The sequence below is a fragment of the Vigna angularis genome, chromosome 1 (genome assembly GCF_016808095.1).
Source record: "Vigna angularis cultivar LongXiaoDou No.4 chromosome 1, ASM1680809v1, whole genome shotgun sequence".
Taxonomy (NCBI): Eukaryota; Viridiplantae; Streptophyta; class Magnoliopsida; order Fabales; family Fabaceae; genus Vigna; species Vigna angularis.
Genome location: NC_068970.1, coordinates 3157641 through 3176401, shown reverse-complemented (window position 1 = coordinate 3176401; position 18761 = coordinate 3157641). Strand labels below are relative to the sequence as shown.

The window sequence follows — 18761 nt, the reverse complement described above, 5'->3', positions numbered from 1 at the left end:
AACATCCCACTCGCTGTGAGCCTGTGAGACAGATCTGCCTATTTGATACCTAAAATGCTTCCACAACAATAGACATATACTGAAAAGCTCCAATACATAGAAACATTTTGCAGAAAAAAATGCATTTACAAAATCAATGCTGTCGAATCCTGACTCCAAAAGCAGTTTAATCTTCTTTTTTGTCCGAAATTTGATTCGCTAGAAGAATGGTTCTGATACATCAATCCAAACTTCATCCTAAATGCAGCAACAAAGAACTAATGGAGCAACTCTCGCAAATGGTTTTCGTTGAAAAACGGAGGTTCTATTATGCCACATTATATATAAATGAAATACACCTAATTTTGTTTTAGTTAAAAAAAGTTCAATATATTCAATATATACATTATCCTAATCCAAACTTCATCTTTTTACAACTTATTTTGATTTATAATTTTGATACAAACGACATTTATGAGCAAATGCCCAATTTACTCTTGAAATGATATATAGTTTCTTGCATACAGATCCTTGTATCAGTATCAGTATTTGATCTTTAATAAATAGTTAACTTTCTTTTTTGTATTTAATAAAAAAGCTTGTATACGAGTAAATAAAATTTTCAAATATATATTTATAAAATTGTTAATGAAAAATCTCGCGTATTCATATTTGAGAAACCGATTTATATATCTAATCATTTATTAATATACATTAATTAAAAGAATTAATATTTTGTGAAAAATTAATTAAAAGTTAATTAGCATTTTTTGAAATTTTAATTATATCCGGTCTTCCCCGTCTAATTTTTTCGGTCTTTTTCCTACCTTTCTAAATCCTTTTAGAGACGTTTTCCTTCCTTCTCCCTTCCGCCTCAGTAAGCCGTCACCTGCTGGAGATGCTCTTATCTCACTGATTTTGCTATCATTCTATATTTTTAGACAGGGTAGCTCAGGAACATAAGATTTCGTAGCAGGTCCCTCAACACTACATTTCTCTTTCTCACCTATTCCGCCATTACATTTTTTATATCCCCAATGCTTTTAAAGAGTTACCAACCTTCTAATTCAGGTGCAAGGAGAAAAACTGTCCACATTAGACTCATCCAATCCTAAGGATTCGCACTATAGAACTTCACCCTTACCACACTAGCTCCACTTTCTTTATTAGCCCAGACACAATTATGGTTTCCAAGCAAGCCGAATACGCAACCACCCAGCACGCAGATCACAGTACAAAATGTAGCTGATATGATCAGAATCGAACATCACTACTTCAATGAACCTATCTTCCTAACTACCGTCACCATACACCTATTTTCCTGCCACCTATAAAACATGTGCTTGGTCTTCCCTGAAAATCATTCATTTTACATCTAACTTTTGACAGAGCTGAAATAACTTTAGCCCACCTGCAACCATCCGTACTTTTATATATCAGATGCAGCCCTCCATAGTTATATGTTAGATGCAATCCACTATAACTATATATTATTGAGCACATATACCAGATATACCTATAGACCAAAGTGGATATCTAATCTTGCAAGTTCATACAAGTACGAAAAATGACAGTCAGTGCAGATGGTACGTACCTCTTCGGAGCCGTGCTTGATCTTCCTACAAGTACCCCCTCCAAGCCATAAAAACTATGACCTTGACAGATCTAGCAGATTTACACTTCAAGTGAGCAAAAGTCAAAGCTCACAATTACATGCACTATCCACTTAAAACCAAATGCTTAAATTATTAACAGATTAAACTTCTATTAACAACGCATCGTTAGAGCAAGGAACTGTCAATGAGGCATTTGATTATGGAGTAATGTTATATCTAAATGAAAGATCTTATTTATTTTCCTAATTTTGTGTTCAAATATATTAGATGCACAGAAACGTGTTGTAGTTGTTTTTTTTTTCCACATTATATGAACATTTTGGAGTTATTCCTTTGCTTCCAAATTCATTCGAATCTTCAGCATTAAATTTAGGGTTTCAGTTATCACAGGTGTTTGCAACGAATTGAATAATGCACACGAAAATTTCTTCAGCTATTACTGCTTCAGGAATATCAGGAAACTAAAGCTGAAGCCCCTGCCAGTACCTACCAAAATATATAATCTAGCCAATGTCTTTTGCCCTGCATTTATCGCTATGAATTAAAAATCGTATCCGATATTTGATTTTGGTATTGCAAAGATAAGTTCTACCCAATGTGATATGCCTTGGTAGTTTTTGGTTGTTGATTTCAAAATCTTCAGTCAGCGTACCGGATTTGAGAAGAAAATTACAACAAAGTACACAACGAATCCAGCAATAAGTATTCCCCCATAGATATAAGTTTGAGACGAGTGCACGGGATATTTGTACTCAATTTTGCAGCATCTCATATTATCCCTCTCGCTGGCCAAGACATGATCAACATATCTGCAATTCACAAAATTGTAAATAGCCTACTAGAACAGTATCAAGGGGAAAAACATCAGTTTACTAGAATATCACTTCTTCCCATTTTGACAACACAAATGAAGAAGTTCTAAAATACAGGGTAACTTACTGTTGGGTGAACATGGTGCTCTGCAGAATATCTGAACTGTTTAAGTAGGCATCCTGTAGCCGATGATCATATAACAGAGAAGACATATCAACAAGCTGCTCCTCAAGGCCCTGGTGTACGCACACAAATTGCTATATGTTAAGAATACAAATGTCTGCAAAATCAGGTCAAGAACTCCATTCAAGTAAAGCTTACATCAAGATATTTTTCTAAGCGATCAACTAATTCATGTGGAAAGGGTTCTGGCAAATTAGTAGTTTTCTTGTAGAACTTCTCTAACCAAAAATCAGTGCTGGACTTTTCTTTCTTTCCTTTTACTGGTTCACCAAGTGGAGTTTTCAGATACTCTGCTGCAAAAGTTTGCACAGTCTGCACAGAATTGACAGGTAATTTCAGGAATCAAGTACAGGTATTTATTTAAACTCAAATGAAGCATGACTTACCTCTGATGTATCACGAATTTTACGAAGTACAGAGTCAACACGGGCATATATCGAGTTCCTCTGTCAATAAACAAAAAGATAATTAGAGAAATGCCTTCTGGTAAATAAAATTCACTTGGGCATACTGAGAGAGCCCTAACCAAAGCAACATCTTGGAGCATTTGACTGATGTGAGAAGTATTAGAGAAGGGTCCAAATGGATGGCAGCCAGCTGCCCAAAGCCAGTTTACAACAGGTCTTTCATGTACATGAGAAGCCTTCTCATATGGTGCACTTAAACCACCTACAACTGAGGCAAGACCAGCCAATATATGACGTTGTGCCTGAGATGGAAGAGCATGCCTTCTCTGTGTTTCTGAAACGTAGCTGTCAAACAAGGCAATTAAGAGTGGTGTTAACTTTTACAAAACAAAACTGATAAATAATCAGGAAACCGAAGGTAATTGAAAGCAGAGTTTGAAATGGTTTCTTTGAGTCGCACTATCCAAATAGACAGTCAGCATGAAATGAGAGTAGACTTTGCTTCCTAAAAAAGTAACTAATGGATTGTATCACAATACATTAGCAACATTTGAGAGAGTTTGTAAGTTCAACTCCCCTACTAATATTTGAAAGTTTTAAGGTTGGCTTGGTGGGTTGAACAGGAGAGTGAGAGAGATTGTAAGTTCAACTCTCCCTACTAACATAATCAAAAGGTATAGATCATTGGAACTATTAAATTGAGATGTGGAAACTGTGGACAAAAAGGATTAGAGGTTCCGCATAGAAACACAAGACAGTTTTCATAGAGCCTACAATAGTATAGATGTTGCCAGTTAGGAATTAGTCAAAATAAGCAGTGCACAACCCATTTATTCCTTCCTCCCTCTCCCGTATACGCATCAAAATGTCTACAGTAGTATGCACTAGTCTTCAATTTGAAAGAACTGGATGTCTGAACATTACTCACCTCAAGGGAATCTTTTCATTTTGATGCTCAAGCACAATTACAACATCATTGCTTGTCCATACCATACTTTCATCCTCCATCATAAGGTTTGGATCCACATCCGCCAGTGATAGCACAAAGCTGCGTATTAAAAAGCATTACATTTGGAAATTTTAGTTGAATTGGTTCTGAAACAAAAATTACGCCATCAATAGCAATCAAAATATATTTCCATATAACAATTGCAATATGATGCATTTCATTTCAAAAAACCATCAGAATGAATATAATGATCTAATCACAAGTATTTGAATCTTCCAATTTGGTGATTGATTGACATAATAGATCAACACAGGATTACTTCCAAAACATTCCTTACAAAAGTTCAACTCTAAGATGTCTTTTCTAACAATTTTTCAACTTTGATCAATCATTGTTAAATAGAAATAAATATATTTTTGTATGTTGGGAGCTACATATAATCAATATATTTAGGGGATAACTTTTTTTGTCTTTCAAGTTCGAATTATTTGAGTATTCCTTTTCATTTTGCAGAACGCCACCAAATTTTAGGTACCAACACTTCACGAAGTCCAAAGTATCTAACTGCAATGCCTAGGTTCACCTCAAATGTCCTAATTGACCAAAGTAAAAGATCGGATGAAAATAATAAAAGTACAAAAGGTGTTCTATAAAACTATGATTAAATATGAATATACAAGAACAAAGACACTATGATGTTACGGTTGTATTTCAGTGTTCATCTAGGCAAAAGATAGCAGTGTACGCACACAGGAATTACTCTAGTTCCATATGTTGGTTGTAGATCCCCTTGTTTCTTTACTTTCTTTTTCCTTTTCCCGCCATATTTTGAGTTATATGAAGCCCAAAGAGGCTTATGCTTAAGAATAGAATCAGTTGACTCGTCAGATTCATCCATCCAATTCTGGCGGAGGAAATATTTACTTGAAAGAGATGGGTCAGCCACTTCAAGCAATCCAGCAGCAAGCACATCGGCAGAACGTTCCATCTCCTGTAAAATGGGTTTCAAGTCCATTACCCATATATAAATAGCTAAGAAAGTAATAAAACTAATTTGCATTCATCTTAGTTACGGATCTATTTACTTCAACTATGTGGGTATTGAATTCTGGAGGTTCTTCTAAAGATCGCTTAGGATAAAAGGACATGAGCAGCACTACTAAGCATTCAAATTTGTCTATTTAACAAAAAGGGGTTACAAACTGATACTCGTGATCTACAACTTACAAGGTTAGTGCAATTTTTTCCAATAATTACCCCATGAAAATGAACAAATCACATTGCCCAGGTGAAATCATACGAGAAGTTGAAAGCGGTAGCTTTAAGCAACAAAGAGTACAAGTCAGCACTCACTTCTTTTAAAATAGCACCATCCAGATATGTCTTGGTATGAACATGGAAACGACCATCATTCTTGGTTTCCTGCAGGGAATGTCCACGTGTAGCTTTTGAAACAGCAATTGCCAGCTTCTCATGGCGATGTAATGAATGTGCACCCCCAATAATTACTAATTCTTGCCCATCATGAAGCATACTCTTCACCTGAGGTATGAAAAAATGTAGCAGTTGCATAATGTTCTTACTAAATTACACAACCACAATTCTAGAAAATCCATACGACAATTTTCAAACTGAATTAACAAAAATAGGTAGTGTGCCCTAAAGGAAATTACAAACCTCTGCCTCAATTCTTTCTATATCAATACTGTAATTATGGCCATTTTCCATAATGTTGTATCGATTATGATTTTGCAAGACAATTATCGGTACAAGCAGCCTTGAAGTAAGATCAACAGTTTCAAACCTAAACAAATCAATAACAATACAATTAAACTCTAGAGCTAATACTTCCGTGATCAGTCAACAAAGCGTTCAAGTGCACTTATTATTCACATGCTAGACACAACTGCAGCTCAAATTACATAAAAGTATTGAATACTAAACAAAAGAATAAGGTCATGAGGACAATGTGTTGAAGATCCAACATTGACAAAAGAAAAACCCAAATTATAGTATATAAATAGATGCAAACCTCATTTTATAAGCTAGTTTTGTAGGATTGACTTAGGTAAACCTTACTGTCTAAGATGGCATCAAAGTCATTCAGAGTCTAGTGTATGCTAATGAGGTTAGTTGGACCTATTCAGCTGCTATTGGACCACAAACAAATATTTAGTTTCACGCTCCAAAAATCTGGTTTTTGGCGTAAGGAGAGCACTGGAGATCTCGCATTGACTATAAATAAAACTAAATTATAGTATACATCATATAAGCCGGTTATATAAGATTGAATTAGACTTAAACTCTACTTTCTAAAACAATGATTTGAAGGTGAAAATTAGGTAGACATCATACACAAGTTTCAAAAGTTAAGCATCCATAACCCACCTTAAAACATTAAGGGATAACAATTAAGATTCCATGTTAAAATCCAAACTTGATGGTCAAAATGGTTCTGCTTAACCAAAGAGCTTATGAACTTGTGAAAATTTAGGCAGAAGTCAATAAAATCAGCTAAGCAAGACAATTTTAAACAGTGAAAAGCCGACAAAAGCATGTCCCATCCCCACTAAAATAGTTGATAAGAATCATGAGATAAGTTAATGGATGAAGAAAAACAAAAAATAAGAATAAATGCATATTTTAAAGAGAAAGTTCTGAGGCCACCAATTGAAGAGATAATGATGTAAAGTTTCATGTAGAGGTGTGTGAGACATGCAAATAGAAAGCTATCCAATTAAAAGGGGCCAAAGAACAAAGATAACCTCCAGAGAAACTAATAATATAAAAGACCTCAATATGAGTTTTACAGAATTTTAGTTTGTTAGAGAATCCAATGGATCCCTGTGTAGTTGACGACCCTGCTGATAGCATCTCCAATGGCACAAAGGTAGTGTTGCTTAACATTCTTTGGATGGACCCAACTACTCCACATTACATTTAACAACCCTAGCAACATTTTATAGCACAGGTGCAACTAGTAAAAACTTAAAATGAGTCTCATGTAATACCCTACATATTCATATGCATTATTATATTTGTTTTTGTTCCAACTTAAAAAATAATGATATTCTAGTCATGTTTCAACTGCTAGAGTCACATCAATGTGTATGGTTGATCTGATATTATTTTTTGTCAGAAGAGACTGGCTAGCAGCTGGCTTGATTCCTGCATTTCTTCCCTCCGTTCCAAGATCAGTTTTGTGGGCTTTTAATGATAAGAATCAGTCTCTTAAACAAGGTCAGTTCTTAAACCGTGATTGGACCAATGATGAAAACTCAATAGTAATGGTTCTTATAGATAAAAAAACTCTATTGAAGATGCTCCTAGTGGGATAAGACTTAGCAGTTGTCATTTGCTTATAGATCTCAATACCTCACATCAGGTGCAATAACATGTTCCACCGTGGTTGATACCAAAGAAGCAAGCTGTCCAAGAAAAATATGATTGCTTGATTGTTGAGAACTTGTGCTCAAACTACTAGGATGTATCACATTTCGTAATCTTGGCAGGGTTCTAGAACAGACACTTCCTTCTTCAGCTTCAATCTTACCGTAAGTGCAAGGCCCTGCTGAAAGGTCAATCACCACAAATCTGAATGAATAAATAAAAAAGTCAGGCTAGCCTATATGTAAGAGGAATGGTCTAACATAATTTCTTGAGATACAGAATATACAATTAAACCAACTTTTCCCAGTGAAACATTTTTAAGAGAAGAAATTAAGTTTAAAAGAAAATAGTTCAGAACCAAACCATTACATACCTGCCAGAGCTTAGCCAAACTTGAGTTGCTCCTCCACCATTGTAACGATAACGATAGATGTAATCTCCTTCTTGTTTTTTCATATCTTCCTCAGTTAGGTCAGGAATTTTCCCGTACATTAAGCCATCAAGATCGATTTCCTTATTTCTAGGATCTAGTCTCACCTACAAGTAATTTTAAATTAACAATAAAAAAGAGAAACAAAAAAAACATATATTGCTACTGTAGTAGGGAAATATGAAGTATGGTATATCTAATATTTGGCAACTAAAAGTATTGCTTATTGATTATACCTTGTCAAAGTTTACAATAAATATTGCACTTGGCACTGGCCTATCCATCTCCGTGACAGAAGATCCCACACTCTCCATGTCAAATATGTAGGAGTACAGCCTTTGAAATACTGGTTCAACACCTGTTGCTTCAACTTCAAACAAAGGTACCTCTCTTCCAAACTCAGTCTGCAAGTTGTGGTAAGCTTTAGCAAGTGCCATATACAATAAAACAAAAAGAAAGTGGCAAAGAAAAAGAAAGGACCACACAGTTACCTCTCTTGCCTTTCCTGCAGGAACCATTGCTTCTTTCAGTGCTTTCTCAAGTGCTATCAGTTCAGGCTGCCCAGCCTACAGTGAAAATTAGATTTTAAATTATTAGTGTTCATATCTAGCAGTTTGTACATGATGGCCTGTACAAAGAAACAGACAATAACATGAAAAAAGATGTCCAACTATAGAATATGCTTCAACAATAAACCAAAATATAACAGTCTAATCAATCCATAAGATTTCTAAAGTACATTTTGATTCTCAAACAAAGCCGGCTGGTCTTTATTTACAAGGGTATTTAAGTTCATCTAAACAAAAGCTCACTCTCTCGGCCTTCCTCGGTTGGGAATCCTATCTTGACTATTTTTTCTCCAGTATAAAAATATGGACATGGTCAAACTTTCATCAGTTGTTATGTGGTTTGAAACCTTTAACTTTGGATCTAGTTGTATAAATTTCTCCATACACAGTACTTAAAGATAAGTTAAAATAAGTTTAGGAATAAGTTAAAATTAGGCTTTTGAAGAAGTTAATATGAAAATCTTCTGAAAGTTAACTTATAAATTAGCTAATTGTAGGAAAGCTCATTTCACATTTTTATCTTCTTCCTATTTGCATCTCTTGCAAATGTTTACGAAGAAGTTGAACCAAACTAATCTTTTAGAATATGCATTTCAAGAAAGCAATAGGATCCCCTCCAATGACCATGCTCTGCATTTCAATATTCCACAACTTAGACCTACGCTAAAATTATCCAATTTCAGACCAAAACATCGGTAATTACAACTCTACTGATCCACTTAACTCAACCTTCCCAAACTAGCAGACACCACAGAGTCACAGTTAAACAGTAGCCACCACGATAAAGCTTGGGAGCTGCAATTTCACTTTCCATAAATTCAATCAGCAAGAAAATAGGGATAATGAAGCAACAATTAGCCTAAATAGAATACAAGGCATATAAACGTGGCTTACATGAAATGCATTATAGACCATGTGATGCTCAATATCAAGTAGCTCTCCAGTCTCCAGACACGAAGGTCTGTGAGCTGGAAAGCTATTTTTGAGAAACTGTTCCAATCGATGCGCGTCGATGTTGTATCTGTAACCTCCGTCTCCGTTGAAACCAATCAGAACCACGTTCACTTCGAGCGGAACTTGAAACGGAACCTGCACAAACCACAAACTCGTGCATTACAAATCAACTAATTGGACGTTGACGTTGACGTTGATTTTCATTTGACGGAAAAAAGAAAGTGACCTCGGCGCGAGAATGGAGCATGCGACGGACATCGGATCGCACGTTGTCGCGGACGTCGTGGAAGGCGCCGTGGTGCCACTGAGGGTGGCCGGTTTCTCTCTTGAAGGCTTGCGGCGCCGAATTGGACTGAGTCAGGAGAAGACTCAGCAAAGCGAGTAGGAGTGAACGAGGCGCCATCACCTCGCTCGTGTTTGTTGATTCAGTTCAGGAATGTGAGAATTGTTAGTGATTTGATTGAAATAAGAACATGTGTTGCTGCAACAGCGAGATTGTGAGGAATTAATTAGCCATGTGTAAAGCTCGCACAACAACGATGCTCAGAGTGCCTGCGGAATCCACTCGCCGGGACCTGATGGCTGCGAATTTCAACAACATATTTCCTAGATTGCCCTCCAATGTCAATAACCATGTTTTAGATCCTTTTAGTTACAGGCCCAAACTCGACATCAGGCCAGACCGGTCCATCCAATAGCATGCAAACTTTTGCTTTCTGCATTCCCATAATTACTACCTGTACCCCAAGTTAGGTTTAAAAAGTCTAAACTGTCTTCACTCATTGCATCACATTGTCTTCTTCTTCTCCACTACATCCGTGCCGCCACTATACTCTTGTTGCCGAGTCTTGAGGCGACAATACTGACATAATCAAGAGTCTCGTCGGGGATCTTAGAGAAGGTATAGAGCTTCTGCAGGAGAAATGCAAGAGATGAGAGTGAAGAGAAAGAAAGAGGAAACAAAATATTGAGTTTGGAGGAAATTATATGACAAAAATTAGCTTTTTTCCCCTTAATTATTGTTTCATTCTATAAAACATTCGGATTGTTCATGTATAGTTTGGGAAATTTTGTTCCAAAGAACATCTTATATATTCTAAAATGTTTATTCTGGAAAACATGTTTCTAAAAGTTTGTTCTATAAATCTTATTTTAGAAAATTTGTTTTGAAAATTTTTCAGAATAAATAATTCAAAACTATATAACATGAAGACTAGAATGATCATTTTCAAATTTATGAAGACGCAATAGTGATTAAGAGATGTGGAAAGCAAAAGCCTCTTACAAATTAATTCAATTAATTCGTTATATTTTTTTACTTGTTTAAAAGTGTGTAAAATTAAAGTTTAGTTTGGTTATTGTCAATTAGATTAAACTTTGACTAAATTCGATTGATTTTCGATTAGAATTGACTCATTGAATTTAGTCAATTTTCAATTAGATTAAACTTTGACTAATTTTTTTGTTGGCTTTGACTCGGCCGAATTTGATTGATTTTCGATTAGGATTATCTCAACCATTTGTGGTTGTCCCAACCGAATTTCACTGATTTTCAACCCATGTCCACTCTGTCAAATTCAACAAATTTTGATTGTGACCAACTCAACTAAGTTTCAACAAGCGAGTTTCAACAACTATCGTTACATTGGAATTTGTCCGATTTTTTACCGAGGCCGATTCGGTTGAATTTCAGTCCCGACCTTTTTCTATGTTTTGTCCAACTTGGCTTGTCTCAAACTTTGGTCCTACTCGACTTGTCTCAGTTTTAGTTCAGTTTGTTAGACCAATAGGTAGTTTAGTTGTGTTCACACAAACTGTTTTTTGGTTCTCCAATTTTTAACCGTTTAGTGCAATTCAATTAATTGTTATTGAAGACTTAATTAGAATTAATCGATAACATAATTATAAAAACATTTAAATAATAAATTTTGAATTGTATAACTTGATTAGGATAAAGATTCAATTGAGATCAAACATCGTAAACTCATTTTCGTACATTTTTCAATCAATGTATTTTTAACATGATTATGATATTTACAAGTAATTCTAAAGATAAATTCTAAACCTTAATGTAAAAAAAGAAAAATTCATTTTCTTGATTTTAATTAACAAAATTTCATAGAAAAATAAATTATTATAGAATTATTAAAAGATTTGTTTACTCAAAAACATAGGTTCTTGAGTAAATACAAATTTTTTATATCTATTTTTTTTTACGAAGAAACTATATAATGAATAAAATAGATAAATACTACATTTTTTAAGTTTTTTAATTCCAAAATATTACGGTTCCATTCAAAATTAGTATAATTGATTAAAAAACAATGTAATTCAATTCAAAATTATTACAGTTAAAAAACAAATAGGTTCATAACAATTTAGTTAAATTCATATTAAAATTCAGTTTGATAAAAAAAAATCAGTTTAATTCATTTAAACTATTTTTCAATTTTGTTCAAACAAATTAATTTTTAATTCAATACAGTTTTTAACCGTTGAATGCATTTTGTCCCTTAGCTTTTAACCCCATAGTTTAATGCACTAAACAAAATGTTAATTAACTTGACGTAGGTTAAAGCAAACCAACATTTTGTGTTGCTAAAGAAAGTTTAATATATACATATAAATTCAAATTACGAAATTAATTATAATCTTAACAATAATAATTAAATATACAAATTATATTTACATATATTTAAATTATAAACAAATTGTTTTTATACTTTTATTATAATATTATCATCTAAATATAAGTTCAATTGCAAAAAAAACCAATAAAATCCTTTACGTCGCAAACTAAATTATCTAGAAATAACCCAAATTAATTTATCAGGATTGTTTTTCTCAACATTTTGTTTAATTCAATTAAGATTATAACCTGTTCTAAGGACAGACCAATCCGACGGAGCACATTTTGACAGCTATAATAAGGAAGCACAAGTATAATTTGCTACAATCTTTTACACAAGTAGTGTACGAAAAATAACCTCCACGTATCAAACATCGTAGACTTCACTTTCAAGTTCTAACCCACCAATACATATTCGAAATTTTATTTATTTGCTCATTTTCATCGACAAAATTGGCATTCAGACTTCAGCTTGCAGATTGAAAATGGTTTTTAATTCGGGTCTAACAACTTGCGGGCAGTATTACATATGAATTTTCAACATAATTTGTCGTCAAATAAATTTGAATTTGGACTCAATGAACATACTGCTTGATTAGCTTATATGAAGCCAAAAAAATAAAGAAATAAATAAAATCCAGTGTTTGGGGTAAAACTATAAGGTTAGGAAAGGGAATAAGATATCTGTGTTTTTTGTTTTTATTTTTTATTTTTTCCTCTTGACGAATAAATTTCTAACAATATGTTATAACTTAATAAACTGTAGTGCCTGAGAATGATGTGTGTGGATACTAGAAGCCAAATGCGCCACAATGGCATATTGTAGCCAGGTACCTACGAATGGACGTATCTTCTTCAGTTATGGGAAAAACTCGTACAAGACTGCTTACTGCTTACAATGATACACGTCAGTGATCGAGAGCGCTTCGAAGTGAAAGTGCCGAGTCTAGCACTGTGCCTCTGGAAATAAGGTCGTGATTTAAGAATAAAACAATAACAGATATATCATCATGGAAATGGCGTCGAACCTTCTTGTCAATCTTACGCAGATCCGAATACCGCATTTCTCGTTTTCTTGCTGCTTCGTGGAGGGCAGCCTTGATAAGTCTCTTCGCACTACCCTGCATGCAGACACACAATTTTGAGTACCTAGGCTAGGCAGAGAAACAAAATCTTTGGTATTCATACCTTGCGACAAAGCATTAGCAGAAATATTCACTCATAATAAGTTGCAAAAAGAACAATTTTGTGAAAGGAAAGAATGCAGGAAATAAACTCATCATAGGAACGTATTAACGGATAACTACAGAGTCGTGATAAAATGCAAATTTAAATCATCAAAAGGAATTAGAACAAATAGAATCTGGTAAACTCCTGATAAAGGAATAAGAATGGAGAAAGTAGGAATTATAAAGCTTATAACTTTAGCAAAGGTACAGACAGAACTCCATTCACTAACCATTTCACTTCTAGACAAAATCAAATCAACCAAAAGCAGTAAATTTAATCGGATATAAAGACGTGGTGGGAACTAAAAATGAAATTAAGGACCAAAGATGTACGGGGGAATTATTAAAACTTGTCCTGACCAACATGTAAACCACATAATGAAAACAGGACTAATCCTCGTCCAATTCTCACGTTCAATTTAAAAGACTTCTCCCTCTCCCCCCCAACACACAACCATACATTTCATGGTCATACGAGGAAATAATATAATAGGTAACGTCCATTACAGAAATAAGTACAAGAAAATCCAGACATGGTAAAAAGAATCTTACCGCATGTGGATTGCTGTTTACAATATCCACAGCTTTCTCATTACTCAAGTGCTCCCATAACCCATCTGATGCAAATATAAGGAAGGAATCATTTGGTTGCAGAGGATGAGAAAGAATAGTGGGATTAGCACTCAGGATAGGCATGTGCATCGGTTCAGGAAGTCTGAATTTTGCATTAAGTGGTTCCCGGTTAAATTGTTGATGTTTCAAATATACGTCACCTATAGATCTAGAAACCTGCACCAAATACAATCAATGAAGTATATATGTGATATTGCCAAGTTTTGATGTGAACCTTGGGATTACTTGTGAACCATTAACAATTATGTGTGTATGTATATACACAGACACATATACACATATATATTTATATATGACTTCAACAATAAAAAATACCGCAGAGGTTAAAACTGGAAAGCATCTTGATTGTCTTTCATATGACCATCGTAGTTTTTTTTTTAAACACTAATGCAATGTAGAAAATAGAATATTGAATATCATAAGCCAAATATAAAATGTTTGCTTCCATTTATACAATTTGGTTTTAACCACACAAATCAAGGACTGAATCATTAAACACATGGCTTACCTTCGTTCTTTAATACACATGCAAACACACAGGCACCACCGCAAGCCAATGCCTTAACAAGATAGCAAATTAAAACTATATGGACAAGCATAGGGATTTGTTAATACACTTAAAAATTATATTTTTAAGTACTGATAACTTCACAAGGGAATAGGGGACAACTACAATTTAATTGAAATATTCAATGTCTTTTTTTTAAGGAACTCTGGTGAAAAACAATGCAGAAAATGAATACAGATAGTATGAGGTTAAGGAATAAGAAGCTTCTTAAAAATATGAACCAGGTTGGTAATTCATATTGCAACACAAGACACAGTAGAAAAATATACAAGAAACAGTAAAAGAACAACTATGATCTATGACCTTGGCTTTAGGTGTTTTGGGTCAGGTGACATGTAAGGATTCAGAAATCATAGCCCATATGTAGCATTCAATTTTAACAAACAAAAGAAATGGCCTTTCAGGACACCGTTTGAGTAGCCTCCAAGACCTTTCTGTATAGCACTTTAAAGAATGGAAAACAATAAAGAAAATAATGAATGAATGGATAAATGTTTGACCGAGAGGACACAAGTTTAAAAATTACCTGAATAATGCCTTTTACTCTCCACACTCCATGTTTGAGGACCACAATTTGAGGATCATGAGGGTGTAATTCTTTAAGTTCCTGTCTAACAGCCTCAAGATTTGCATTGTGTTCTGTAGACAGCTGAATTGCAGCCATACCTCCAGTGTTGCCAACTTTCTTACCCAATACAACACGGGAATCTCCAACGTTTGCCACAAAGAGTGTCTGTTGAAATATCACTCCAACTAGACAACAGGTACCAGCACTCGCAATTTGAGGTCGAGCATTCCAGGAACCTGACACGAGGGCTGTGTATCCATCTTCCGTCTGGCGAAATGCTCTTTCAATTGTTTCCGCTGTAACAAGCCCGCGTGACTCAGCCGACGTTGCTGCACGGACAAGAAATCTGAGACAGCTAGCATAAGAACTGTTTCTTTAACAACAGAACAAGACATGGAAGAACCAATACCCAACACTCATACCCCATGAAGGAACCAAAATTTAAGGCATAATGCTCCACCAAAACCATGGGCCTTCAACACAAAAGTCGAGACTCCAAAACACTTTAATAACTATTTACAGCACCATGTGCCACGGAACCGCGAATCCGTTTCCATTAGAGGAAATCCAAAAAAAAAGCTACAAACAATTCACCTATTAAATCGATTCACGATAAAAAGCGAAAACAAACATTATCTACCCATTGTCCTGAATGTTCAACTGTACTTGATTCCTGGAAATCTCAGACTCAATAGACCAACGAGAAAAAAGAGAGAGTATAAAAGCACATCCAAAAAAGGTTCATGGGAAAAACAAACTGATGAAAACCACTGGTAACAGTTACTACCACTGCCACTCGTGATTCATGAAGAGACGATCAGACTAAAAACGTGGCCGCATTAAATCCACACAGCAACAACCGTGAAAGTGAATATATAAATAAACAATTAAAAAAAGAAGCAAACGAAACTGTCTATAAAGTGAGGGTTCCGAATGAAGAACCTTGAAAATGGCGAAACAAGTGATCGCAAACATATCTGGAGGCGTCGGGTCCTCCGTGACCATCGTATATGCCGACGAATGTGCCGAGAGGACCGGACTCGATCTGGCTCTGGTCTTCAAGAACCTGGTTGGCCTGAACTACGGCCATGGAGAAATCGCCGGAGGCATATTTTCCGACGTCGCGGAACCAGAGCAAACCTTCTCTGCCTTCTCTCCCGGCGAAGTTGCTCCCGATAACTCCGATGGAATCGTATCGATCAGCATCGCGCCCGAACGGCTTCCAACACAGCGAGAACAGATTCATCAATGCCAGGATCATACCACATCGCTCGGTAACCCTAACCCTAAGGCCTCCAACGCCGGAACCGCCAACCTCGCTCCGATCCTCCGAATCTGAGTGGGGAAGTAACGGTTAAACGCGGTGCTTAAGAAGGGAAAAAGGAAAATGGGGAAAAAAAAGACGGGGTGGTGAGGCGCAGGGTAAGGAGGGGGCGTACGTTAGCCTTGGGTGGTGGCGGGGTGTGTTCGGTTGTAGAGGAACATCAACGGGCTCATTCTCTTGTGGGAGAGATGGTGTGGGGAAGACTCTGTTTGCTGATGTTATTTTCAATGCCTTTCCTTTTTTTCCTTTTTCATAAAACCAAATTCCATACTTTAGTTGGGTTGGGACAAACACCTTTACTTTACTTTCGTGTCTTCTCCACAATTTTTCTTCTCATTTTTTTTATTTTCTATTTTTTTAATTTTATTTTTATCTCAAACAGTGTTTAAAGTTCATACAAGTCCTTTTCAATGAAAGATATACTATTTACAAACTCCATTTGCAATTTAATTATCACTTTTCAATTAAAATCAAATGAAAATATATATTACTTTTCGGGCTGTAAAAGTTTTGGATTTGTTTTTTAGTTATTGCTCTTTCGTCCTTGTACTTATACTTTTGGCATTTCAATTCGTTTGACTTTTATTTTTGCCTAGAGGCACGACCTGCCAACTGTTGCTGAATGTGAACATCCCCGTCCATTTTGTTGAATTCAGGAAAATACAATTGTTTAATTTAAGAGATATCAATAATACATTTTTATTATTAATTTAATTGCATTATAAATTATAAAATTGTTTACTTTTTAATTTGACGAGTCTCACCTGTGACTTTTCTTAAATCTTTTAACAAAATTTTAGCCCAGCAAATAAAGAACTTTACTAAAAATGTATAAAAAATTGCTATTTTTACTTTTACCGTTAAAGTTTATACGACTATAATTAATTTAGTTCACGTCCATTAATCTTTATGTCTTGCATTAAGACGCGAATAAGCATAGATGAAAGAGATGCAATAAAATTTGAAAAAGAAAAGAATAAAAACTTTAAAAACACAAAAAAAAAAATCTTAAGTGTTACATTTTTTAAATAATGATAAAGAGATATAGGAAAAATGTTTTTAAACTTTATTTTTTACATTAAATTATTTTACAATATTATACATATATTTGCAGTTGCGAATCTTAAACAAATATTTTAAGAATATCAAAATCTTTATATATATATATATATATATATATATATATATATATATATATATATATATATATAATTTTAAACATCAAACATATAAAATATATTATTTTCTTTTGAAAAATAATTTAAATTATATATTAATTTATATAAATATAAAATAACAAATGGATAACCATTTGTAATGGAATAAAGTTTTAATTGAGGCAAGCAGTAACAATTTAAATCTTTCTTAACATTTAATCATGTCTCATTAATCATTTCTTAAATATATGAATTTATAATCACTTTTTTTTTATCACGTTAAAAATCACATTATTCGTTTTTTACACTTATAATTTTTTTTCCTTTTTAATATGAACCATTTCTCTTAGCATTTTTCAATTTTTTATTTTCTACTTCTTAATCCAACCAAATAGAACACATTAAAGAGCAACTAATGAGAGTAAATGCAGTGAATGAAAGAAACACCTTTATTTAATAGAAGGTGTGGCGGTAATAATAATATGCTGTTTGTTGGAATGTCTTTTAATTGTAAATATATTTATTATAATACTCCACCTAAATTAGCATATCAATAACAAAAGATACAAGAGGTGATAAAAGTTAATAAAAAATAACTACTGTATTATATATATATATATATATATATATATATATATATATATATATATATTATAGATAATTCATTGCTAAAATAATTTAATATTTTAATAAGAAAATATTCAAATTTTACTTAAAAATTTACATTTAATTTTAGCTATGTCATTCCTATGAATTCACTTATAATTTGTATTTTTTTGAATTTATTTTGGCTGAATACATAAATAGAAAAGTTAATTATTTAGATTATATTTTATAAAAATCTTCATTTATCTTTAAAAGTATATTTTTTCTCTTAAACTTTTATATAAGATTATGACAAATTTGCTCATCTTTTTCAAAATCAGAATTCACCTTAAAAATAAGAAGTTATGGTTTCTCTTAGTAGTATAAGGCAATGGACATATCATGATATATATATAAAAAGGACAAAGACGCACTTGCCTTTGTCGCTCTATCTACAACATAAGTTTGATGCCAACACTTAAACAAGGATTATATGTAAATTGACTTGTAGTTATCATTATGTTTAGTGAACTGTTTAAGATGAAATGAAATTTACATCAAATTTTTGTCTTTTATTTGAACATGTACCACGAATTCCACATGGGATTTCGCTTACTTTCGCTTCTCATACTACTTGTTTTTATTTATGAATGACTATTATATATATATATATATATATATATATATATATATATATATTATTTTTAGGATTAATATGTTTTTAATGGGATTTTATCTATGTGAATGGGTGTTATATTTTTATAATTAAAAAATTGGA

General features: G+C 33.7%; 2 protein-coding genes across 4 annotated transcripts; both read right to left on the bottom strand.

The window, feature by feature from the left end:
* Positions 1-2004: 2004 nt before the first annotated feature.
* On the bottom strand, positions 2005-9908 carry LOC108343490 (uncharacterized). Its single transcript, XM_017581807.2, has 15 exons — positions 9517-9908; positions 9231-9425; positions 8259-8333; positions 8004-8171; positions 7711-7874; positions 7323-7541; positions 5625-5751; positions 5301-5489; positions 4697-4938; positions 3927-4046; positions 3118-3343; positions 2978-3037; positions 2730-2903; positions 2535-2644; positions 2005-2404 (listed from the first exon to the last, which is right to left on the bottom strand). The coding sequence occupies exons 1-15, from the start codon at positions 9691-9693 to the stop codon at positions 2239-2241; spliced, it is 2412 nt and encodes an 803-aa protein (XP_017437296.1). The 5' UTR covers positions 9694-9908; the 3' UTR covers positions 2005-2238.
* Positions 9909-12487: 2579 nt separating this feature from the next.
* On the bottom strand, positions 12488-16508 carry LOC108343499 (probable protein phosphatase 2C 42). 3 transcript variants are annotated; one of them, XM_017581829.2, is made up of 5 exons: positions 16357-16508; positions 15860-16252; positions 14876-15246; positions 13701-13937; positions 12488-13040 (listed from the first exon to the last, which is right to left on the bottom strand). In XM_017581829.2, the coding sequence occupies exons 2-5, from the start codon at positions 16176-16178 to the stop codon at positions 12828-12830; spliced, it is 1140 nt and encodes a 379-aa protein (XP_017437318.1). In that variant the 5' UTR covers positions 16179-16252; positions 16357-16508; the 3' UTR covers positions 12488-12827. The 3 variants fall into 3 exon arrangements, with proteins under 3 accessions (XP_017437318.1, XP_052727709.1, XP_017437310.1); XM_052871749.1 differs by having other exon boundaries at positions 12488-12879; positions 12948-13040; positions 15860-16499; XM_017581821.2 differs by having other exon boundaries at positions 15860-16497.
* Positions 16509-18761: the final 2253 nt, after the last annotated feature.